Source organism: Pan troglodytes, chromosome X, assembly GCF_028858775.2.
Source record: "Pan troglodytes isolate AG18354 chromosome X, NHGRI_mPanTro3-v2.0_pri, whole genome shotgun sequence".
Taxonomy (NCBI): domain Eukaryota; kingdom Metazoa; phylum Chordata; class Mammalia; order Primates; family Hominidae; genus Pan; species Pan troglodytes.
The window spans coordinates 44,724,581-44,750,253 of record NC_072421.2 but is presented as its reverse complement, the minus strand read 5'-3'; the positions used below and the strand labels follow the sequence as shown (position 1 = coordinate 44,750,253).

Sequence of the window (25,673 nt, the reverse complement as noted above, 5' to 3'; positions counted from 1 at the left end):
TGCCTCAGCCTCCTGGGTAGCTGGGATTACAGGTGCACGCCACCACACCCAGCTAATTTTTATACATTTTTTTTAGTATAGATGGGGTTTCACCATGTTGGTCAGGCTGGTCTGGAACTCCTGACTTCGTGATCTGCCTGCCTCAGCCTCCCAAAGTGCTAGGATTACAGGTGTGAGCCACTGTGCCCAGCCCATCATTGATATTATTATTACTAGGGCCTTTCCCCTTCCCCTTTCCCCTAGGGCTGGACCCAGGGTATATATGTCTCTCCAAATGGAGTGTTGTCTGAAATTAACTCTGTGTGCAGTGTCTAGGGTGTTCTTTGGAAACATGGCCTGCCTGCAATACCTCTTTAATGAGAGGCTCTTTGGTATAGTAGAAAGAACAAGGCTTTTCAGTTAGACTGAGGTTTAGAACCTGGATTTACCATCTATTACCTATTTCATCCTGGCCATGTTTTTAACCTCTCTTAGCCTGAATTCCCTCATCTGTCAAGTGGGAATAACAAAACCCACCTTAGAGTTGCCGTGAGTATCAAATGGGTAATGCATGTCAAATGCCCAGGTCATAGTAGTCACGAAGAATTATTTCCTTACATGGGGTGGGGAGAGCAGTTTTCCTAGGGGAAGTGAAGCATAAGCTGGGACTATCCCAATGCTCATTTGTGCTACAGGATTCTTGCATTTTTCTTTGGGAAAAATTCTGGGATTTTCCAGAAGAATAAATTTGGAGATGCTACCACTGAGCCCAGTGAGTTCTAAAAAGCAGCTATTAAGCTATCATTGTATTGCTCTTTCCAATTGTTCTGGGCACCATTTATGTTGAAATTAGGGTAGTTCATAAAATCATATATTGTTTAAACAAAAGATTTTGTCATGTCTCTTCTATTTTAGCAAATTTACTTAATGGTCTTTTAGGAGGAAAGGTGATAAATAACTACCTTTTAAATTATTTTATTTTTTCATTATTCTGAACTAATAGCAGTCAGTAATAGGCTGCTACAATTGTATTTACATGCCTATTATTCATAACTGTACTCATAGATTTTATACCATGATCCTCTAGGTTCTAGAAATTTCATGCAGGTCCTTTTATGTTTAGTTGAAATTGTACTTCCTTTGCAGTCTACCATGTTCCCCCCTTTTTTTGGCTTAAAATATGAAATATGTTTTGCATGCATTTTATTATTTCTCTTTGATTCTACTTGTTGATATTTTTCATTCAGAATTTCAAAGCATTTATTTTTGCATTTATATTTACATATCAAAAATATCATATTTTAATAGTTTTACATATTAAAACTATTTTCAATTCTGGTCTACTTGGCTTTTACAGTCAGCTTTATGAATTGAAGCTTTGATTCTTATGGGTAGGTAATGGAGATAATATTATTGTGTGTTCCCAGCTTTCTCCTTTTCCACATACCCTGCCTGCTAAACAAAAATTTGTCTTTGCTCACTCCACTTTTCTCCACCTCCATCCTCTAAGGATTCTTCTGACTTTTTCAGTTGTTCTTATGCTTTGTGGGATATAGGAAAGGAAGAAGTGGATAGGAGGGAGAGAGAGTATGAGTGGGAGAGCACTGATGGTGATGAAATGTGAAACTCGTGAGAATCGAAAAAGAGAGAAAAGGCTTTTTTGGGGGAGATGTGTGGATGTGCAGCATAAATTGGATCACCTTTAGATTTTCCTTGGAGGTCTAAGTGAAGATGAAACAGGATTTTCAATTGCTATTAGTTGCTGGGCCTTTTCTCTGAATATACTACCATGCTGAGACTAAGCCACACTGGCTTATTATTTGAGTTACTTCTAAGTGTTAACTTACTAAATTATATATTTTTGTGTATGCTTACACAAATAAGAGAACTGCCATTACCCACCCCTCTCCCAACACTGATCAGTTGACCTAAGTCCTCTCATCTCCCTCTGAAATCTCCCTTTCATCAGTCTGCTTCTTTCCATGGCCACTGCTGCCATCCTAGTTCATCTTTCACCCGGAGAGTAGCCTCCATTGAAGGCATCCCTGCCTTCAATATAATTCCCTTTCTCAACTGCCCACTCTGCTACAGAGTTAACTTTCTAAAATGTTTAGACTCCTTTGACCTCCTTTGCATGGCTTAGGGACCACCTATATTTTGGCTCTTGTACCTTTGTAGTCTCATCTCCTTTGCTCCCCCATCACCACTCAACCCTTAGCCACACAAAATGACTTGCAGTACCCCACATACCGAACACTCCTATGCTCCCACAACTTTGCACATGCTGTTCCCCTTTGCAGAGAATGCCCTTCCCTTCTTGTCCACTTACTCCGTCTTTCAGCCCATTGAAGACCCATTTCAGATGTTACCTCCACCATGATGCCTTCTGCTTAATACTTTCAGGTGACTGGCAATTCCCTCTCCTTTTGGAGCATTTTCATAAACCCTTATTACTCTTCTCTGTGTCCTCCACTGAGCAGGAGTGAGTGGAGATTTTGTGGCAGTTCAGGGCATAGTGGTTAAGCTTGTGGCCTCTGAGGCTAGGCATCTTGTGTTCCCAGCTGTCTCATTCTCTTACTTTGAGACTGTGTGTAGATTACTTAACCTCCCAAATCTTGAATTCTATAAAAGGAGAATCACAGTATTACCTACTTTATTGGTGTTTTGTGAGGAGTAAATGAGATAAGAGTATAAAAGTACTTAATACAATGCCTGACCCATTATAAGTACTTAATCAGTGTTGGCTATTTTATTTAGCTTTGAATTCTCAGAGCTTAGCACAACGCCTGACACATGGAAGACAACTTGGCAATATATACGGAGCTACAATATTATTAAGTCTTTCCTAATGGCTTTTAGCTTTTATCTCCAATGCATTATCATTATTTGGAGGTACCATACTCTGTTTTGCAGTTATTTGCATATAGTCTTATTCCCCTTACTTGACTGTGTACTCTTTGTAGCTGGAGAGATTGTCTTATTGAGTGTTGTATCCACAGCACAGAGCTTTGAACTTAGCAGGTATTCTGTGGCTGGTTTGGTTTGTATTATTTTCCATTAGTAAGGGAGGCTTTCAGTATGAAGTACCCATTTTGTGACCTTGGTTGGTGATGCACTTGTGGGAAATAAATAACATACTTTGGGATCATTAAAATCATCCAATGTACTGGGAGGTCCAATTTATTGGGTAATTACTAGAATTATAGAACAAATTCTTTGGACTGGAGGAGAACATAAAGGGCATCATATCCAAGCATCTTTCTTTTGACTCTTTTGCATGGAATCCAGCTTTTAAAAAATACGTAATATTGCAAAATGATGGCATGAAGGAGTGTTTTTGCCTTGGTTCTCATATTATTCCTGCTAATTTTACACACACACACACACACACACACACACACACGTTGAGTATACCAAATCTGAAAACTTTTTGAGTGCTGACATGATGCCACAAGTGGAAAATTCCACACCTGCCCTCATGTGATGGGTCACAGTCAAAACACAAGTGCACAACACAGTTTATTCAGCATCCCAAGGGAAGAAAAAGCCCTTCCAACCCCCTTCACCTACAGTATAGATTCTTTGCACATGTCCAGATTCCCCCAAACAAGCATGCCTACAAAGTGTAATAAAATGGCACATGTGCAGGCTGGATATGCCAACGGCACGTTCCCCACAATTCCCCGTGTAGGACCAAGACCTTCGTGCATTACTCATTGTGTATTTTTGCTTATTCTCTGCTCTGTGGTGTAAAGATATTGTTGAAAATGTCAAATAGGTCTGAAGATAGCCCTATGGGTAAGAGGAAGGATTTATGTGTATCCATAGCATAGAAAGTCAAGCTGTGGGAGAAACTGGACAGCAGTGTAACTGTGAAGCATCTTACAGGAGAGTATGGTGTTGGAGTGACCACTATATATGACCTGAAGAAACAGAATGATAAACAGTTGAAGTTCTATACAAAAGTGATGTATGGAGGTTATTAATGAAAAATAGAAAAACAGTGCATAAAGCTAAAAATGAAGGTCTCAAACATGTATTGAAAGAGTGAGTCCATCAGTATCACAGTGAACACGTGCCATTTAATGGTATGCTGATTATGAAACAAGCAAAGAAATGGCAAAAATTTTGCCATTGCTTTCAATGGCAAAAATTTTGCCATTGCTTTCAATGGCAAAAACTGTAATTATTTTTGCACCAACCTATAATAGCTGAAATGGTTCTAAATCAAGGTGATGATGAAGATGACATTGCTAACTGTAAAAAAAAGTGCCTATAGATGATGTGGTGAAATTGTGATGGGATTATTGGATGACTAGAGCCATATGCATTCATAACAGAACAAGAAATCATGTCAGTTGATAAAATCAGGGGCACTTATAAGACAAAAACCTCTATTAATGAGGCTGATAACTCTGGAGGAAACATTTAAGAAAGCCATCCAGCAGAATGCCTCCTCATCTCTAGAGGACCTACTTCCTGGTCCCTCAACTTCTTCTGATATTTCTTCTCACCTAAAAAAATAGAGTGTATAAATTAGCTGGGCATGGTGGCACGTACCTGTAATCCCAGCTACTCAGGAGACTGAGGCAGGGGAATTGCTTGAACCTGGAGGTGGAGGTTGCAGTGAGCCGAGATCGCACCACTGCTGCACTCCAGCCTGGGCGACAGAGCGAGACTCTGTCTCAAAAAAAAAAAAAAAAAAAAAAAAAAGAAAGAAAAGAAAAGAAATACCTGAGACTAGGTAATTTATAAAGAGGTTTAGTTGGTTCATGGTTCTGCAGGCTGTACAGGAAGCATGGCACATCTGCTTCTAAGGAGGCCTCAGGAAGCTTCCAATCATGGTAGAAGGCAAAGGGGGAGTGAGGCACTTCACATGGCTGGAGCAGGAAGAAAAGGAGTGGGGAGGTGCCACACACCTTTAAACAACCAGATCTCATGAGAACTCACTATAGTGAGGACAGTACCGAGGGGGAAATCCACCCCCTTGATCCAATCACCCCTCATCAGGACCCACCTCCAACAATGGGAATTACAATTTGACATGAAATTTGGGTGGGTACACAGATCCAAACCATATCACATGTGAATAAGTGTAAGAAAATTATTGCTTATCCAAAGCATATAAATTCAGTCAGGAATGATGATTATGCCAAATAACCACAGATTGTCCATATGAGTGGCTGAGATAGTGACACCTTTGCTTTCTGATGGTTCAATGTACACAACTTTGTTTCATGTGCAAAATCATTAAAAATAGTACATAAAATTATCTTTAGGCTATGTGTATAAGGTGTGTATGAAACATAAATGAATTTCTTATTTAGACTTGTGTCCCATCCCCAGGATATCTCATTATGTATATGCAAATATCCCAAATTCTGAAAAACATCTGAAACACTCTGGTCTCAAGAATTTCGGATATGGGGTACTGAACCTACATATGTACATACATATGTGTTTCTGTGTGTGTGTGTGTATATGATAAATGAAAAATATTATAAAAGATAAAGGAACAATCGTATATGTATATATACACACACAAAAAAACACACATATATATAATTTTTTATATGGTAGGTGTTTTTCTTTTGTATTTTTCATATTGAATGTCAGTTTTCTTGATTCAGTTTATAAAACTCCATGATTAGCAATGTGATTTCTGCGGGATAGGGTGACCCCCTTTCTTCTAGTCCTAGTATCATTTTTCCAGGAAGTCTGATTTTAAACAGTGGTTTGGAATCTCTTCTCTTAGTAATATCAAGTGTTTTTTAATTGCTTGCGCAATAGACTCCATAAGGATGTGAAGACTATTTTAGATATGGTTTTGACAGTATTTTCAAGCTTCCAGCTTTGCATCCTACACTGATTTATATATTATTCAGTATTTTTATACATTCATTTTCTCTCCAAAGCTCTGTTATATATACATAATTTTCTTAATTCTTTAAATAGTGCTGTGGTTATCACTGTGGTTAGCAAGTGTTGATTTTCTAATTTTTGCTGAAAGGTTAATCAGTGAACAAAGAGCTTAAGTGGTTTGTACCAGTGATGTAGTTAATTAGTGATAAAGCTACGTGAACATTCTAGCATTCTAGCCACTTCCCTTTCCATTTTCATGCATCATAAAATCATGTCTTATGCAGACAAGTAAAACTAAATTTTATGAATGCTTATATTGCCCATACAGGTGCATTTTATCTTAAACCATAGATTTAGTCATGAAAACTTGAGTATCGATTATAAATAGGTTTATGATATTTTTGTAATACAAAAAAATTCTTTGGAAGTCATCCCTCTGTAATTTATCTTTTTTGTTATTCATTTATGCAACTTACCTTTATTGACCATCTCTTAAGTTCAACATGCTAAATGAGATTCAGGTTTGTATAACTTGAGTTTTCTTAAAATAAGATACGCCTATATAAACACAGTATCCATAGGAACATAAATTTATCAAAAAATGAAGTGAGAGGAAAAAAATAAGAATTTGGAGTGAGATTATAACTTGAGCATTGGTATTTAGATGTACCCCCACCTCCACAATCCCAATTGAAATCACTGCAAAATTTTAAAATGTGGAGAAACTAAATTCATGCTGGAGGCCAGGGAGGTGTTCCACCTTCTTGTTGCAAACTTTGAAGAGTTTCCACCTGATATAGTGCAGATGGGATGATACTGAGGGAATATACCCAAACGAACTTGCAATTTCACTTCCCGAGAAAGTGACAAGAATCGAGTTGGGGGTTAGGACAACCTGTAGGGGTTTCCACCTGGTTTACTTTCACAACTATTGATGGCTTAAGAGTGTCACTAGGAGGCCCAGAAATATAGTCACACTGAAGTCAAAGCAGGCCCTGCATTCGGGCTTTTCTCTGATGGAACAGGCAATGGCATACAAAGGACTGGCCACTCTTCCTGGAGTGGAGGTTGGGTCAACTCATAAAATGCTTATATGGAAAATTAGAAGTTTTTCCTGCTGGGGACTACCCATGGTTCCAGCTCCCTTCCTACTTCTCTTGACCACTCTATATGAATTTATATTAACCAGAGAGGAGGTATCTAAGAACATTAGGATAGATGGTGAAGGGAGTGAAAGAAAACCCACCCACCCACCCTATTTTGTGGAAAACACCAGCCTAGATAGACTGCTCTTTGTTCAGGAATGAACAAAGAAACTTAAGGTTTCTGAAAAGATTCTACAACATAAATGGAGAACATAGTATTCAAGAGGCAGAGGAAGAAAAATACTTATTTTAAAAGTATGTTTTCTACAGAAAAAAATAAATATTTTTGATAACAATGTGCTTTGTGTAAGGAAGTATATAATACAAAGTGAGAAGTAAAAGCAAATTAAAAATATTATTGAATGAGACTGCAGGCAAAAAGTCAAAGGGAGATTGCTGAAGAAGGATGAAATGTGAGGAATCTAAAAATGCATTATATGTAGTAAAGAAAAGTATTAAAACTGGGGAGAATGGGATGAGTGATGGAAAAGGTAAACTTGAGAAATTCTCCTGAAATGCAATGGAAAAAGATAACAGAGCAATGAGATGATGGCAGGTTGGACAGAGGATTGGGCTCTAACATGCAGACAATTGTTCCTAAAGAATTAAAGGCTAGATTAAAAGCAACCGAATTGATTAAGCATACCATAAGAAAACAATACAAACAAAAGCAACTTTCTGGATTACAGAAAGACGTAGACCGGGCCGGGTGCCGAGGCTCACGCCTGTAATCCCAGCACTTTGGGAGGCCGAGGCGGGCGGATCACGAGGTCAGGAGTTCGAGACCAGCCTGGCCAACATGGTGAAACCCCATCTCTACAAAAAATACAAAAAATTAGCTGGGTGTAGTGGTGGGTGCCTGTAATCCCAGCTATTCGGGAGGCTGAGGCAGGAGAATCGCTTGAACCTGGAAGGTGGAGGTTGCAGTGAGCCGAGATTGCGCCACTGCACTCCAGCCCTGGCGACAGAGTGAGTCTCTGTCTCAAAAAAAAAAAAAAAAAAAAAAAGAAAGAAAAGAAAGATGTAGACCGGCAGATAAAATACTTATTCTGTACCAGAGAAAATAAAAAAAAGAGATCAATAATTAGATCTACGCTGACAAATTTTCAAGGATAAAGCAAGGAAATTACCAAGCATCAGGATAGAAAAAGTAATTTAACCCTCAAAGGCAAAGTTGACATTGGAATTCTCAGCAATACTAAATGCCAGAAGACAATGAAGCCATGTCTATAACTTTTAGGGGAAAATGTGACTCAGAAAATCTAAACTCAGCCAAGGTGTTATCATTAGTGAAAACAGCAGTAAGATCTCAGTTATATAATTTATCACTAATATGCTATCCACATACCTTTCCTGAAAAAGTTGCTTAATTGCTAGTCAATTAAGAGATAAAGCAAATTAAACAGTTCAACCATGGGGAGGTCATGAAATAAAATGATTAGTGGTGAGTAGTAGAAAGAAACATATATAATAGGTCATGAAATATAAATAAAATTCAAAACATAACATAAACATTTTGAGTATTTATTGAAAGATAAAAGAATAACAATCATAAAATGAGCCCCAAATCCAAGATAGGGATAGAAAAAAAATATGAATTATTTAGAAGAATATGCAATTTAACAGGCTATATGGTCACAACTATGTCAAGGAAAGACATCAACAATAGTGGGGTTCTAGATAATAGAAATGCCATATACTTTTTCCTGCTACTCTCTATTTCCATATTTTTGTAATACGTTTGTATTTTTATAGTGTGTAAACTTTATCAAATTAAATCTATGTATACAGCAGAGTTATAATTACAGACACATTTGTAGTATTGACTGCTTTGTTATTGCTCTCCAAATTAAAAATAAACTAAGCATTTAGCTTAAGACATTAAAAAATACACAATAAAACAGACATCAGAGAACAAAAAAAATAAATTTCAAAGCACAATTTTTTGTATCAGTAAACAATAGTTTTGAAAAAGCACATGCCATCTGAGTTGAGTATTTAAAACAAACAGAATTAAACCTAAACAAAAAATACAGAAAACAATGTATTTAAATCATAAACTCAGAGAAAGTAAAATGTATAGCTATGCTAACTATGAAGTGAATAGTATTAATTAGCAAAATTGACTTAAGTACAATGCTGGAATTGGCCAATATATGGAAATATTAGAGAAAACTGCCAAAGAGCTACTCCAAATGTTAGTGATTGTCTCTAAGTGGGTAGCATTATGGGCTATTTTACTCCCTCTTTGTGTGTTTTTTTTTAAAATTTTTACTTTTTACTTTTTTCCCCACTACAAGCTACTTTAATTCTTTGAACAATTTTTCCATGCAGGTAAACTGTTACCATATTTTCCTATTAAGAAATATTTTCAATAGATTTTTTTTCTACAGTAAATTTTACTGAAAACATTTGGTTCATTAATTTTTGTCTATATGAATGCTGTCCATCATGGCTTTTGACAATCTGAGTTTTTTTTGATGATCACATTTCTACCAAAATCAATTTTCCTAAGTCAAATTTTGTATATCCAGATTTTGTAAATATTTGACTCTTCTATTGATTTTTAAAAAATCAATTTTACCATGTGCATTTTTCCTTCTGTTGCTTTTATTTTGTTTGGGTTTTTAAAAAATCACGTTTATTTTTTTGCTTGTCTCAAAAATTTTTAATAAGCAGGTATGAATTTTGAAGTTAGATATGAATAAAAACCAACTGAAAAAGCAAATCCCTCTGTCTCCCAAGACAAAGTGGGCAGTTTGTTTCTTTTGAGCTTTAAAGGTAGAAATAGCTGCCTTTCTAAAATTTAAGTGAAGCGAAATGTTGACATGCCCTGAAAGGACTGCCAAGGTTCAGGGAGCCTGTTAATGGGCCTTGAGAGGCTCTGTGACTCTGGACTAATGGCCCAGGGACCACTAAGAGTAAATTGAATTTCTAGATTACTGGCTACTTTCACAGCTCTCTGATGCCTCCAGGATGGGAGAGTAGACACACCAAATGCCAGACAAATAAATGCTAAATAATAATTCTTCGAGGTTCAATGGAATATCTATCACTTAAGTAGCAAACTATTTACTAAGTGTCCCAAATTTTGCACATTTGCATTGCAAGATTTTACTAGTAACATGAGTAGGTGAACTGTTCTTTACCTCACTCACGGAATAAGTAAATGAAGGTTGTGCTTTTTGATTTAGGCCACTCTTGATATACTACACTCAGAACTACATTGCTCACTCCCCTTCCTAAAGAAATAAAGGTGAATTGCAACAAGGTTCTCTCCTGCATGTTAGAAACACTGCAGAGTATAATACTTGCATTTGCCACACAGAAATGCAGGGAGAGAGGAGCAGGTTGGAAAAGTAGTTTTCCCATCTAAAATTTAAAAAAAATTTTTTGATAGAAAAATTCTTTTTGAAAGGAAAACTCATTGTGTGTATATCTTGCTTACCTTGTTGAGTGTATACTTAATTTTTTATTAAAAAAAATTTTTTTTTAGAAACGAGGTTTCACTATGTTGCCTAGGCTAGTTTCAAACTCCTGGGCTCAAGTGATCCACTCACTTCGGCCTCCCAAAGTGCTGGGATTACAGGCGTGAGCCACTGCGCCCGGCCTATTTTTTATTAAAAAACTTTTTTTTTTTTTTTTTTTTAGAGATGGGAGTTTCACTCTGTTGCCAGGCTGGAGTGCAGTGGTGTGATTATAGCTCACTGCAGCCTGAGACTCCTGGATTCAAGTGATCCTCCCACCTCAGCCTCCCAAGTAGCTGGAATTACAGGCGTGTGCCACCACACCCGGCTGTTGTTTTGTTGTTTTTATTTTTTTTTTTTGTAGAGACGAGGTTTCACTATGTTGCCCAGGCTGGTCTTGAATTCCTGGGCTCAAGTGATCCGCTCGCCTCGGCCTCCCAAAGTGCTGGAATGACAGGCGTGAGCCACCATGCCCGGCCGATTTTTAAATTTTTTAAAATAGAATTCCTATAATATACAAATATAATACACAAATCACCTACCTCACTTTTAAAATTCTACATTTTTTTAAAGACAAGTAGGAGGGTGACTTTATTCACCAAGCGATCAAAAGCAGGCTGCAGAGGACAGGGATTTAGATTGGGAAACTCTTTGTATTCTATCAAGCTGTCTTCTTTACTGGCTACCTTAAGGCATTTTTGCTGGGAAGAAAAACCTTAATAACATCAAGGGCAGTTTACCTTAACCCTCCTCCCATCCCATTGTACCCCACCCTACCAGCCAGAAACAGAAGTCTTATGAAAAGGTTTTGAGGAAAATATCCTGTCCTAGTTTACTCCATTCCAACGAATTCTTCAAACACATCCTTGACCCAGGACATACGCAGAGTTCAAATCTAGTCTGTATGTTTTGTTAGGCTACCGGTCTCCTTTCTTGGGAAGACTCCTGACTGTGCCTTTTCTGTTTAAAGATGGTAGAGGCGATGGGTGTTCTCCCGCAAGACGGTCAAGGTGTGGGAGAGCGACACATCTTTGATTCTGGCAATCTCTCGCACAGTATGCAGGGCCAGGCCTGGGTGGGCATACTGGCAATAGCTTTTGGGAACCCAGCGAGGGAGGAAGAAGGGAGCATCGGTTTCTACAATAATTCTCTCTAGCGGGATCTTTCTCACAGTTTCTCGGGCTTGCCCAGCAGAAGAGTAAGTCAGAATTGCCGTGAAGCCCACATACAGGTTGGGAAAGTGGTTCAACAGGGGCTCGATGACTGAGTAACTCCCAGTGAAGCAATGGCGATGTATCTTGTGGTCAGAGGGCACGTATTTTTTCAAGATGTGCAGTAGGTCTTCATCGGCTTCTCGGCAGTGGATCATCATGGGCTTCTTTAGAGAGACGGCCAGCCGCAGCAGTCTCTTAAATACTTTCTGCTGCTCTGGGATATGCGTGGTGCACTTACTGGAGTAATCCAAGCCCATTTCGCCGAATGCCACAGCCTTGGGGTGTCGTAAGGCTTTTAAAATATTTCCTTCTTGATAGTTGTTATAATAATGGGCAAAATGAGGACGACAGCCAAAGACCCCCCAAACCAGATCATCTTTCAACTGATCCTCCCACAGGTTACCACTTAGGTTTTGAGGATTGCAGAAGCAAGAAATGCAGCCCTGAAACTCCTTGGGGAAGGTGTTGCTATAAATTTTTCTGAATTTGGTAAAGGTGCCTTTGAAAGGCAGCCTGGAATATAGCAAGTCTAAATGACAGTGGGTATCAATGAAACCCGGTTGCTCTGGCTGCCAGATGGTCCTTGGCGGAAAGCTAGATGCACGTCCTCCATAAGGATGTCCTAATGTCTCCTCTTGATATACTCTCTCCTCCTTCGCCTCTGCTTCCACATTTCTGGAGTAGTAAAATAAGGAAGAATTCTTGGATCTGCCTTCCTCTGTCATCTTCAGATCTCTGGATGTGTTTTCGGAGCTCGCTGGAAAATTGGTGGAATAATCACTCAGGAAGCTCTGGTGGCTGCTCCTCTCACCCTGGAATATGTTGTTGTTGCTTCTGCTGCTGCTGCTACAGCTGCTCTTCCCAGCCTGCAATGTGTTACTGCTGCTGCCCAAGGAGGGATAGCAAGAAGACTTGGTACTGCTGAGCCAAGAGCTGGTGTAGTCATGCCAAGGACTATAATGAGGTGGAAAAGTGGTGTAGTCAGTGGCGTAGTATGGAGGCTCTGACACTACAGGAAGACACAGTGAGAATGGCTTCTCTTCAGAGAATATGACTGTGGTTCCACCTACATCAGACCAGTCACTCCCTGAAGAGGGGCGCTCAATTGCCATCTTTTCTTTGCGCTTTTGAATTACTGAATGGGAGTTATAGTTATCCGGAACATTTAAAGGTGGAGAGCTTTTTTCACAAATGACTCTACTTTGGTTGCTAAGTTGCTTTTGGATTATTACATGGGGGTTATAGTCATCCAGAAAATTTGAAGGCTGAGAGCATTTTTCACAAATGAGTGTATTTTGTTTTTTAGGTCGCCCCTCACTGAATTTCTCAGGAGGATTAACAGTCACCCTCTTGTCACAGGAGCTGCTCATTTCTGGGGCTGACTCTTTCTCTTTTTGAGGAGCAAAGATAGTGGCATTCCTGGCTGGTCTTTCTCCACAGTAGGGACACTCTCCTAGGTCTGATTGTGAACTAATGACAGCCCCTTCCTTTACTTTTGGAATGTCATCTCCCAGGATCTCCTGGAGAACACTCAGAGACAATGAAGAGCCACTATCTTGAGGTCTACCCTTCCTGTTCTGGAACTTGTTTGGTTCCTCAGTTTCATTTTGACCCTCACTTCCAGCTGTAAATTGAGGGTTCATGGCATTATAGGAGCTACGTTTGGAATTAATTTTAAGGCTGTAGATGCCCTCCTCCAGAGAAGCCATTTCTTTTAAAACGGGGCTGGCAGAGTGCACTGGGGATCACACGGACGAAAGGAACTCCAAATGCTCCAAATGAGGCAGTCTTTGGAGCCGGCCCTAATCAGGCCAGTGGCTGAGGAATGGGAGGAGAAGGAGGAGAAAGAATTTCTGTGGCAGGATGAACCTTGAGAAAAACACGGTGTGCAGGCCACAAAGTAGCCTTTAGGCCTTTCAGGCCTTTGAGGCCTCTCTCCCCTTCCAAACCACGTTACTGAGCTCCGCGGGGCACCTGTGTTTGCTGCAAACCACGTTACTGAGCTCTGCGGGGCACCTGTGTTTGCTGGAGGATCCTACCTAAGTGCCGCTCCGGTGGTACTTTTCTGCGTGCCGACGGGCCCCAGAGCTGGAGGGCCCTCACGCCACTCCGGCGCCTCAGGAACGTTTCCTCCTTTTTTCAACTGTCTATCACAGTTCTCGGTGTTCTAGAGATGCCAAAGCCCTTCCACAATTATTTCAAAGTGCTCTGGAGAAGTCCTAAGGATCCAGGCCTGGTATGGCGTCCGAGCCCGGAACGTACTCCTAAGACTGTCCCAAACGGTCTGATTTTGCGCTGTGCAACTTCCCGGATGTTAAAAAAAAAAAAAAAAAAAAAAAGTACTTCCGTGGAGTCAAAGTGCTTCCGGGGAGTCAAAGTGCTTCCGATCGGCCGTGCGCCGTGGCTTACGCCTGTAATCCCAGCACTTTGGGAGGCCGAGGTGGGCGGATCACGAGGTCAGGAGATAGAGACCATCCTGGCTAACACGGTGAAACCCCGTCTCTACTAAAAATACAAAAAATTAGCTGGGTGTGGTGGCGGGCGCCTGTAGTCCCAGCTACTCGGGAGGCTGAGCCAGGAGAATGGCGTGAACCTGGGAGGCAGAGCTTGCAGTGAGCTGAGATCGTACCACTGCACTCCAGCCTGGGCGACAGGGCCAGACTCTGTCTCAAAAACAAACAAAGTGCTTCCGATCAAAACTCTTACTTTTGATTTGGAATACAAGGCCCTTTGGAGATGTCAGAGTCCATGAAATGACTACAAGACACCTTAGGGATCAGACACAGGGTGCCCCTGGGTGGGCTTCTGGCCTAGAGGCCCTGATCCCCAACGGCCAGCTGGAGGACAGGGCAGAACATACTGTAGAAGCCGAGTCGGGAAGCCTGCCCAGCCCCCATCACCTCGCCTACCAGCCTGGGTCAGGCCAGCAGCCCGCTCCATCTAAGAGCAACACTCACCTCCCCACGGCCATCCAGCCCCTCCTTTACCACGCCTCTTCTCACTGCCCAGCCACGTGTCTACCCGAGCTGCAGCCATTACATGCTTTTTGTTCCTCCCCTCCACCCTCGGTTTCTTCCAAAAGCGTAGTCATGGTTTTTAGAGCATAGTTTAAAAACATAGTTTTAAAAAACATAGTTATGACTGTGGTATATAACAACTTTCAGTCTTGTGGTGTTTTTTTTGTTTTTGTTTTTTTCTTTGTCCTCCTCTCCCACCCCCCCCCCCACCCCCCCGAGAGGGAGTCTCGCTCTGTCGCCCAGGCTGGATTGCAGTAGTGCGATCTCGGCTCGCTGCAACCTCCACCTCCTGGGTTCAAGCGATTCTCCTGCCTGTGCCTCCCAAGTAGCTGGGACTACAGGCTCGTGCCACCACGCCAGGCTAAATTTTGTATTTTTTTTTTTTTTTTTTTAGTAGAGACGGGGTTTCACCATGTTGGCCAGGCTGGTCTCCAACTCCTAATCTCAGGTGTTCCACCTGCCTCGGCCTCCCAAAGTGCTGGGATTACAGGTGTGAGCCACCGCGCCCGGCCCAGTCCTGTGTTTTAGTCACTTAACATTACTGTATAGCCTCAGTATTTTTCTTATTGCCTCATGTTTTTCAAAAATATCATGCTGGTGCCTTTATAATGCTCCATGGAGAACGTAGATGTGCCGTAATTCACCAAGCCCTTCCCTTTTTGTTAACTTTTCAGGTCCCCTTATTCTACCTTTTTTTTTCTATGATAAAAAGCTGCAAAGAACATCTTTGCACATACAAGTTTCTTCTGTATTTTGGGTTGTTTCTTTGGACTACGTGCGGGGAAATGGAGTTCCTGAGAGGAGGTAGGAATTTTAAATTGGTTCCTCATAACATTACATTGCTGCAGAAAATTGTACTAACTTAAAATCTCATCCGTAATGAGTGGTCCATTTAATAGGAGAAACACACACATAAACCCGATGCCTCGTTGTTATTTTAATTTGCACTTAATCTGACAGTTTCTTAGAGTGAACTTCTTTTTATTTGTTGACCCTCTCATGAATTTTGTTTATGCTGTTTTCCCATTTCTCTTTTAGGGTCTTTAAAAAATTAAACATTTTTATAAAATTAAAGTTTAGCCATATTTTCTAAAATGTTTTGTTAGCATGTTTTTGTTTATATTTTAGTATATCGGAGTTATAACTTATGTAGTTAAATCTTAATTTTTAAAAATGTTTTCTTTCTCTTTTTCTCCCAAGCCTGCAATGTCATTCCTCCTTCTGAGGCTTGACACATATTTATTTTTTTGGAAGGTGAAAGGAATTGATTTATTATATTTAAGCCAATACTTCATCTGATATTTGGGTTGGATTTTACAGGAGGCTATACACTGATGCTTTTCCAAGTTGGTACTTTTTTTGCTTATTGATATGTGACTCCTCTTTCATTATGTGTTAAATTCCTGTTAACAGAGTCTATTTCCAGGGCATCTGTTCTTTTACACCTACTATGTCTCTTGTTACTGTGGTATTGTACTACTTTAATAAATGAACTATTATATTAAGGTATAAAGTCTGGGAGAGCTAGATTTCCTTCATTACACTTAAATTTTACAACTATCTTTAATAGGCTGAACTATTTATCAGGTAGACTTAAAAAAATAATTCTAGGCCAGGCCCGGTGGCTCACGCCTGTAATCCCAGCGCTTTGGGAGGCTGAGGCGGGTGGATCACCTGAGGTCAGGAGTTTGAGACCAGCCTGGCCAACATGGTGAAACTCTGTCTCTACTAAAAATACAAAAATAAGCCGGGCGTGGAGGTGTGCCCCTGTAGTCCCAGCTACTCGGGAGGCTGAGGCAGGAGAATCACTTGAACCCGGGAGGCAGAGGTTGCAGTGAGTCCAGATCGCACCACTGCACTCCAGCCTGGGTGACAGAGTGAGACTTCATCTCAAAAAAAAATAATAATTCTAAGTCCCTCCAGAATGACATTGAAATACCCACTTGAAAAGTTATTTTAGTCTGCTTATCCAGAATATACTTCGCCTATCCTTTTAGTCAAGCTCTTCTATTAATATATCTTCTAGTAAATATTTTTAGAGTTTTATCTGGGTCACAGAGTTTTTATTAAAACTATTTTTAAGTATTTTGTAATTTTGTATTATGAACATACTTCCCCCCCACTGTATGGTCTAGCTGGTTATTGCTAACACATAAGAATATTTTAAATTCAGGTATGGTTGTACTGAAATCTTTGTTAGTTTTTCAGCCTTTGCCTAGGTCATTATTTTATCTACCCATAATGATAATTTTTGTCTCTTTCTTGCTAATATTTTTACTTCATATCTTTCTACATTGTCAAGAGCTTTTAAAAACAATATTAAATAATGATGCTAGTAGGGGCATTATTGTTCTATTCCTGATTTTGGTAGGCACATAGTTTAATTAAGTATTATGTTAGATATTTAGGCTGTTGTTTTAAAGCAGATCTTTTTGTAATCTTGTTAAGGAACTACCCTTGCATTTAAAAATGTATGTGGTAGGAAATGTTGTGAGATCATTATATATTTGCTCATATTTCCTAATTGGGAAACATGTTGGCATCTGTGAGTAAAATGCTGTTTTTTTGTGTGTGTGTAGGTGGCTTGTAACTGTTACAGACTATTAAATTCTGTTTGCTTGTATTTTACTTAGGATCTTCTATAAATCATAAGTAGTGAAATTGTTCTGTAGCAGTAGTTCTCAACCTTGGCTTGCAGTTTGTAATCACTTGGGGAGCTTTAAAAATTACTGATGCCTAGGCCCACCCTGAGAGAATCTGATTTCTGTGTGTGTGTGTGTGTGTGTGTGTATGGGGGATGGTGGATGTCTGTGGTGGGGGTTGGGGGGCTGGTGGTGGACAGTGTGGCCAATGCATCAGGATTTTTAAAAGCTCTATAGGTGATTCTAATGTGTAGCCAGGGTGAGAACTATTGTTTTACAGTTACTTTTTTTTCATGGTACGTCTATTAGGCATAGGAATTCACCTTTGTAGCTTTCCATCATTTTTGGTATCCTGGAGAGTTATATAATTTGGTAATTTTCTTTTCCTTGAAAGTTGGAACAAATTCATTAGTAAATCATCCTGGTTGGAGACTTTATTGGGGCAATTCTTTGGTAATTTTTTTCACTTCTTACTTGGTTATTAGCTTATTCATTGTGTTTTTGATAAGTCACGGTTCTTACAGAATATCACTTATTTAATTGCAAAATTTAAAATTCATTTTCATATGTTTGCATGATTATTATAATTTATCTTATGGTTTATATCTTATAATTGCATCTCTGTCATGCACTGTATCATTTCTCATTTTATTTATATTTTTCTTGATGAGCTTTCTAAAATCTTATCTATTTTATTTATTTAAAAAGTCCTTGGATTTATTTATTGCAGTTGTTTTTCTTCTTTCAAATTTATATATCCTTACTATCTTTTTTGCTTTCTGTTTTTCTTATGACAAATTTTTGCTTTTTCAAAACCTTTTGTTTATTGTTTTGAGGCAGTCTCATTCTTTTGCCCAGGCTGGAGTGCAGTGGCACGATCATGGCTCACTGCAACCTCTGCCTCCTGTGTTCAAGCGATTCTCCTGCCTCAGCCTCCTGAGTAGCTGGGATTACAGGCATGCACCACCAGGCCCAGCTAATTTTTTTGTATTTTTAGTAGAGACGGGGTTTCACCATGTTGGCCAGGCTGGACTTGAACTCCTGACCTCAGGTGATCTGCCCGCCTTGGCCTTCCAAAGTGCTGGGATTACAGGCGTGAGCTACTGTGCCCGGCCTTAAAAGCTTTTGTTTGAATCATTGCTCACTGGTTCTAAACTCTGGCTATGTTTCAGAATTACCTGGGGAGAGTAGGAAAGAAAAAGAAGGATCTTGTACTTGCCTATCTCAAAGTTCATGGCTGAGACCTCTATAACAAAAGACAGATTAACAAGAGAAAAGCACACAAATTTATTTAATGAAAGCTTCAGGAGACATGGAGCCTTCAGAAATGATCCAAAGAAACAGGAAAAACTATTTTTATGGACAGTCATGTAGAACTATGACTGGAGGACAAAAGGATATGATCTAATGGTAATAAACTGGGGGGAACTTATAATAGCAAGACTTGTTTGTTCAGATTTTTATTCTTCATCCTTATGTGACACTCCTTTCCTCTGGGTATAGGGCAGGACACCTGTCACATGCGAGTCTATAGGGAAGGAGGAAGGGAGAAGGTCAGAGAATGACCTTCCTAGGTGTTATGACCTGCCTCCGGGGAGAATGATGGAAGAAGGTCAGAGAGACCTTCCTGCTTCTGCCTTTTTCTCAAATGCCAAGGTGCCGTGTGCCTCGGCATATTTGCCGAGGTAGCATGTCCTTAACCCCATCAGTAGCTTTTAAAAAATAGTAATAGTCCCCTCCCCAAGGTTCTGATTTAATTTACTTAGGCAAGGGTCTGGGTTTTTTGTTTGTTTGTTTTTCACGGAATGTCACTCTGTCGTTGCTCAGGCTGGAGTGCAGTGGCGTAATCTTGCCTCACTGCAACCTCCACCTCCCAGGCTCAAGTGATTCTCCTGCCTCAGCCTCCTGAGTAGCTGGGATTACAGGTGTCCACCACCGTGCCCGGCTATTTTTTGAATTTTTAGTAGAGATTGGGTTTTGCCATGTTGGCCAGGCTGGTCTCCAACTCCTGACCTCAGGTTATCCACTCACCTTGGCCTCCCAAAGTGTTGGGATTACAGGCGTGAGCCATTGCGCCCGGCCAGATCTGGTCTTTCAAATTTTTTTTAAAGTTCCCAATGCATAGCCAAGGCTGAGAAACACTGTTAGCAATTTATCCTCTCTCTCAGACTCTAAATTCTTTTATGTAATAATTTTAATCCATTAATTTACCCCAGATTGCAAATTTGCCTATATCCTATAGGTTTGTATGGCCTTATATTTTATTATATACTTTTATATAAATTTATTACATACATGTATATAAATTTTATTTGTATACTTTTTATATTTTTAAATTTATTTTTGGTACAATTATGAGGAGTGACAATTTTCGTTTATAGGTACATTATACACTTCTAGTTGTATTACTTTGTGATCAGTGAATATAACTTGTATAATTTTTCTGTTTTTAAAATTTAAAATTTTTGTGAATTAGCATATGTTTCAGATATATTTCTGTAAATATATATATTGTCATGTATAAAGGAGCCATCCTCTATATGCAACACAAAATGTATTATCGTTTATTTCCTTGATTATGGGACTTCATAATCATGAGAGAAACCATTGATTTAATAACAGCTTTTTCAGGAAGAATAAACAACACTGTATTAAATGTACACAAATTTTTCTTGTCTACTAACATATAGAGCATGCATTTATCCTTACCATTATATCCCTTTTATAGTACTTCACAATTTAAGTCTGAACCTTTTTCATAAAACAGAGCTTAAACATATTAAACTTGGACATGTGATGTTGACCTCTTTATAAAATGTTGAGGTTATTGAACATTGCCGATGTTTTGTCTTTCTTTCCTGACAGCTTCTCTAGAAATTCAGCTGTAAGATTTTTTTTTTTTTTTTTTTTTTTTGAGACGGAGTCTCGCTCTGTCGCCCAGGCTGGAGTGCAGTGGCGCAATCTCTGCTCACTGCAAGCTCTGCCTCCCGGGTTCATGCCATTCTCCTGCCTCACCCTCCCGAGTAGCTGGGACTACGGGCACCCGCCACCACACCTGGCTAATTTTTTGTATTTTTAGTAGAGACAGGGTTTCACCGTGTTAGCCAGGATGGTCTCGATCTCCTGACCTCGTGATCCGCCCGCCTCGGCCTCCGAAATGCTGGGATTATAGGCGTGAGTCACCGTGCCCGGCCTCAGCTGTAAGTTTTTGACATTAGATGTTTGATTCCTGAAGTGATAGTCTTTCTGACTCACGTATTGGCCACATCAGCCTCCCCATCTTTAAAAATTATATGCTTTATTCTAAGAAATTAGGCTTTTGCCTTTGCCTTACAGTTGCATGGTCTAGCCTGCAATGGACAACCTTCTCCACGCAATTATTTTTTGTGTCATACTGCATCAGACAATAATCATTTTCAAACATTTTAAGTGAAAATTAAGAATCTAATGTTAAAATCCAGCTGTTTGGGATATGCAATGCTAAGCAAATAACTCAACTGTCATGAAGATAGGATAGATTCTTCTCTACAAAGCTAAATTTGTACCATATATCAAGTTAGAACTACTTGCCCATCAAAATGCATTCTTGACTGCTTTGAGATTCTTTTGGCTTTAATTGTAAGAAGATCCTGAATTCAGAAACATTAACATTTAAAATTTTTCCTTTGTAATGAGGAAATCATATACCTGTTATTTAAAGCTAATTGATTTCAGATTTCAGGAGTTTTTTCTTTTTCTTTTTTATTTTCTTTTCTGTTTTTCTGTCACCCAAGCTGGAATGCAGTGGCATGATCATAGCCCAGTGCAGCCTTAAATTCCTGGGCTAAAGCAATCCTCCTGCCTCAGCTTCCTGAGCAGCTTGGACTATGAGGCACGCACCACCATACCTGACTAGTTAAATAAAGAAAAATTGTTGGAGAGACGGGGACCCATGTGTCACCCAGGCTGGTCTAGAACTCTTGGCCTAAAGTGTTTCAATCCTCCTGATGTAGCCTCCTAACGTGTTGGGATTACAGGCATGATCCACTGTGCCCGGTCTAAGGTTTTATATCCTCTAGGCTAAGATTAAAATTCCAAATGCCTTGAGGATCAGGTAGGTAACCTCATATAATATCATAGGGCCTGCAGAGCCAGAGGCCTGTGGAGGACTAAAGATCACATGCCCCCACCAAATGATATTTATATTCCGTTTTCAAGAAAATTGCAGCCAATTACATCCTCTAGGACCTTATTTTTCTTTTTTCTTTTTTTTTTTTTGAGATGGCGTCTCACTCTATCACCCAGGCTGGAGTGCAGTGGCACCATCTCGGCTCACTGCAACCTCCACCTCCCGGGTTCAAGCGATTCTCCTGCCTCAGCCTCTTGAGTAGCTGGGATTACAAGCATGTGCCAGCACGCACGGCTAATTTTTGTATTTTTAGTAGAGACGGGGTTTCTCCATATTGGTCAGGCTGGTCTCGAACCCCTGACCTCAAGTGATCCGCCTGCTTCGGCTTCCCAAAGTGCTGGGATTACAGGTGTGAGCCATCATGCCCGGCCTAGGACCTTATTTATCTAGTTCTGCTTGACATCATAAATGATGATAACACCTTACATCATAATTATGTTCCTATACATTTTCATTTTTAACAGTTTTTATTTTAGGTTCTGTTTTCTGGATTCTCTGATACATCAAGTTCCATTGCAATTAGATCATTTATTTTTGTGAGATCACTTTTTAATCTATTTGGTGTCTCTCCTCTTACATTCTACTTCACCACATTTTATAATTTCCTCTTCCTCTTCCTTTTTTATCTTTCCATCTCTACCTCATTCTGACTTGCTCTGTATCTTTCATGCTGGAGTTTGACAGCCCTGTATTCTCATGGGAGCAGAATATGAAATATCAGTCTGTCCCTCATCTAGGCATATTGAAGCCCAACCTAAGATAATGTCTTTCCTTTTTTCTTTATTTCAATTTAGCATCCTTCTCTTTTAATGCATCATTTGATTGATAAATATTTAATGATTACATACATGACAGTTGACCTATGCCAGTTGTCAATTGACCTATGCCAGTGTAGTCATTCACAAATTTATACTGGCAGCATTCAGTATATAGAGGTGGGTGACAGCCAAGAATATTCTCTCTACACTTTCCTACTTGATTACAAAGAAAAAAAAATCTCAGATTAAATATTACGTACACTGAAAGTTTGATGAAGCCCCAGCTCTTTCTCCTTTTAGGTGTTCCAACATCTTTTTTTCCTCCCCCTTTTTAAAAAAAAAATTATTTTTGAGACACAGAGTCTCATTCTCTCACCCAGGCTGGAGTGCAGTGGCGAGGTCATAACTCACTGCAGCCTCGATCTCCTGGGCTCAAGCAATCCTCCCACCTCAGCCTCCCTAGTAGCTGAGACTACAAGTACACGTAACCATGCCCGACTAATTTTTAAATTTTTTTTGTAAAAACGGGGTCTCATTATGTTGCCCAGGCTGGTCTCAAACTCCTGGGCTCAAGTGATCTTCCTGCCACAGGCCTGAGCCACTGTAGCCAGCTCCCTCCCCCTACTTTTTAAAAGTTGAAATATAATTCACATAACAAAAACTCACCATTTTAAAGTGTCCAACACAACTCAGTGTCTAATATCTTTTTTTAACTGAGGTAAAATTCACATAACATAAAATTAACCATTAGCCATTTTAAAGTGTGCAATTCAGTGACATTTAACATATCCACAAGGCTGTGCAACCATCACATCTATCTAGTTCCAAGACTTTTTTGTCACCCCAGAAGGAAACTCTATACTTGTCCAACAGCATCTTATCTGAAATGTTCACTCAATACAAATGTGACAGCATTCTAGCAATGGGGTTTAGCTAACCTAATTGGAGTCAGGCCAGACAAATTCTTTAAGAAAGCAGCTGAACATAGGACTATTTGGGAATGAAGCCAAAGGTGCCATCCTGAAGGGAGTAGATCTCTGGGCTCACCAGACTCTTATAACCTGTTCCTGTAAGGACAGTGCCTGGTTAGTATTTGTAACTGATATGTGCATTTTGAATACAATCATTTCACTAAAATTTATTCTAATATCATTTATGGCAATTGACAAAGCTTCTTGTGTTGATCAAAGAAAAAGCTACTGAGGCATTCTGTTAGCCACTTCTGAAGTGTGGGCTTCTGATAAAAATATGCTAAACACTCCTGGAGTATATATTCTTACTTAGGTTAACTGACCACCACCCCTAGAGGGTAGATTGCATCTAACAGACTCACTCATATATATCATATTGTCCACATTGAATAACCCTGGAGTTACATCATATGCACAGTTAAGTTTTGCAACTTCAATTATAAAAATTGATCAAAAGTGAGAGACAAAGAGAATATTTAAATGGAGCTCTCACAGAGCTTGAGCCGCAGGTCAAGCTTGAAATGGTAGCCTGAATCTACTTTTCCCACAGTTGTCCTCAATTACCTTGTCGTGCTCAGTGTGTGAGCAGGATGCCATATTAAGAATGTTTCCAATGGCTAAAGATATATATTATTCATACAACATGGCACCTAAGCATAAAGAAATGATTTTAACTGGTCTTCAACTGAAGAAGCAGGCAGTCATCTGCTTCAATATGGGAGAAAAATGGGCTGTGTTTTACTTACTGAGAGGCACAGTTTTCTAAAGTAGTTAAGGAATTTTCAAAGATATTTTTGACTATCTCTGAATTTTACCATAACTGCTTTAGAATCCACCTGTCCTTCCCTTCCTTATTCCCTACCGCCCCCATACAAGATGAGTCTGAGTCTAGCATTGGGCTAGGCTCCTTGAGGTTCCCGAAGTGTAAGGTGGGGTCTCCAGGGCATTGGATGAATTTCAGATATGCCTGCTTGAATTGCCTGAAGGCAAGCAATCATCAGGACTAACAGTCAGGATAATTTTATGCCGGAACCAAGGCAGCTTTGTGTTATTGTTAATGGGAAAAAAATGACAAAACTTATTCATCTTGTGAGAAAGAATATTTTGTCTCTATAACATATACATTTAGAATCCCACTGTGAAATCCCAAAGGCAGACTCTAGTTCAGTTTATGGTAGAGCTGAACGATGGATGTATTACTTGAATATCATTTCCTTGTTTTAACCAGATGGTGATAAAAGTATTAAATAATCTTTATGTATTGTATCTTAGATTGTATATCCATTCGCATGGCTGATGTGTAGAATGAGTTCTTGGAAAAATTCTCTCTACTTTTTTCTTTATATTAACAAAAAGTATACAGGCAGCTGCTTTGTTAATTTTAAGTTTGCTGAATTTTCTTTTCATTTCTTAGTTTCTAATTATTATTCCAACAGGTATTATCTTTTGATGCCTATTTGGAAGAGGAAGTACTTGATAAAAGCCAAACCAACTACAGAATAAGATACTATAAAATCTACTTCTACCCTGAAGATGACACAATTCAAGTAAATGAACCAGAGGTGAAAAATAGTGGATTACTTCAAGGTATCTATTTAAAGCAGAGTTATGGTTCCTTCACTTCTGACTCCTGCCTTTATATACTGCCTGCCTTTAGCTTTTCAAAAGACTGCATGCTACTGTTTAGGCTGTCTAACCTGCTGGCAGTGGTGAATATAAACATGCCATTAGCGTGTAGTTACTGATTGTGACTTACCAGCTTTCTACCCTCTGCATGTCAACATTGGCTGGGTCTCTCACTCCTCCGTGGCATACTTGTATCCTTTCAGGTGCTGCTCTGGTATGAGTAAACTCTCCTGTGCCTTTGACTTTTTCCTCAAACCCTTTGGTCGCCTTGCCGTGAGCAGATCACTTCCTTCACAACACCATTAGGGGAGAAGAGAAAGCTCTTCTCTACTGCAGCTTCCAGATTGGCATTCTCTTCTTTCTTGAATTTACTGTCATTTGTTTCAACCACCCCCTCCTCATCCTCATACCTGTTAACTACAGACTTCGATGGTACCTCACCAGAGAGTCATTGTTCCTTCACCCTGTGTATGCCAGTCATCTTTGTCCATACTCCTCTCAGCCACAGATAAGAGTTAACTCTGTGATGTGGCCACCAGAGAAGCTAATCCTAGGTTGCATTAAGTATGGCAGAGATCAATGGAGATGACTGATTTCTTCTGTTTGTGCTGTGGGTCCTTCTCTTGGGATGCTGCGGAGTTCTGAATGACTTCAGGGGACAGCAACTATGACGGTGAAAGAACTGAACATTTGTCATGTGCAAGACAGAATAGTGAAAAGGGATATTTGTCTGTAATGGGGAGACTCAAGTGTGCTTGATAAATGTCCTCAGGAATCTAAAGGGCTGTCATGTGGAGAAGGGGTGACCTTATTCTCTGTATGTT

General features: G+C 39.6%; 2 protein-coding genes across 4 annotated transcripts in view; one reads left to right on the top strand and one right to left on the bottom strand.

Annotated features, from left to right (window-relative positions):
- The window catches only part of EFHC2 (EF-hand domain containing 2), a 199,231-nt gene that overhangs the window by 44,729 nt on the left and 128,829 nt on the right, over window positions 1–25,673 (top strand). For 2 of the 3 annotated variants that reach the window (XM_016947523.4, XM_063804773.1), the window contains exon 3: window positions 24,660–24,810. In XM_016947523.4, the coding sequence (XP_016803012.1) occupies window positions 24,660–24,810 (151 nt within the window). Of the gene's footprint in view, window positions 1–20,462; window positions 20,527–24,659; window positions 24,811–25,673 lie in introns of those variants that run through there. The other variant, XM_063804774.1, reaches the window with a different exon arrangement.
- On the bottom strand, window positions 10,487–13,974 carry LOC107971170 (putative deoxyribonuclease TATDN2). The gene has a single exon (XM_054677157.2). It carries the CDS (start codon window positions 13,374–13,376, stop codon window positions 11,418–11,420), a length of 1,959 nt encoding a protein of 652 aa, XP_054533132.1. The 5' UTR covers window positions 13,377–13,974; the 3' UTR covers window positions 10,487–11,417.

Excerpts from the sequence above, each read along its gene's own strand:
- LOC107971170 (XM_054677157.2), bottom strand. The coding sequence starts at position 13,376 with ATGGCTTCTCTGGAGGAGGGCATCTACAGCCTTAAAATTAATTCCAAA.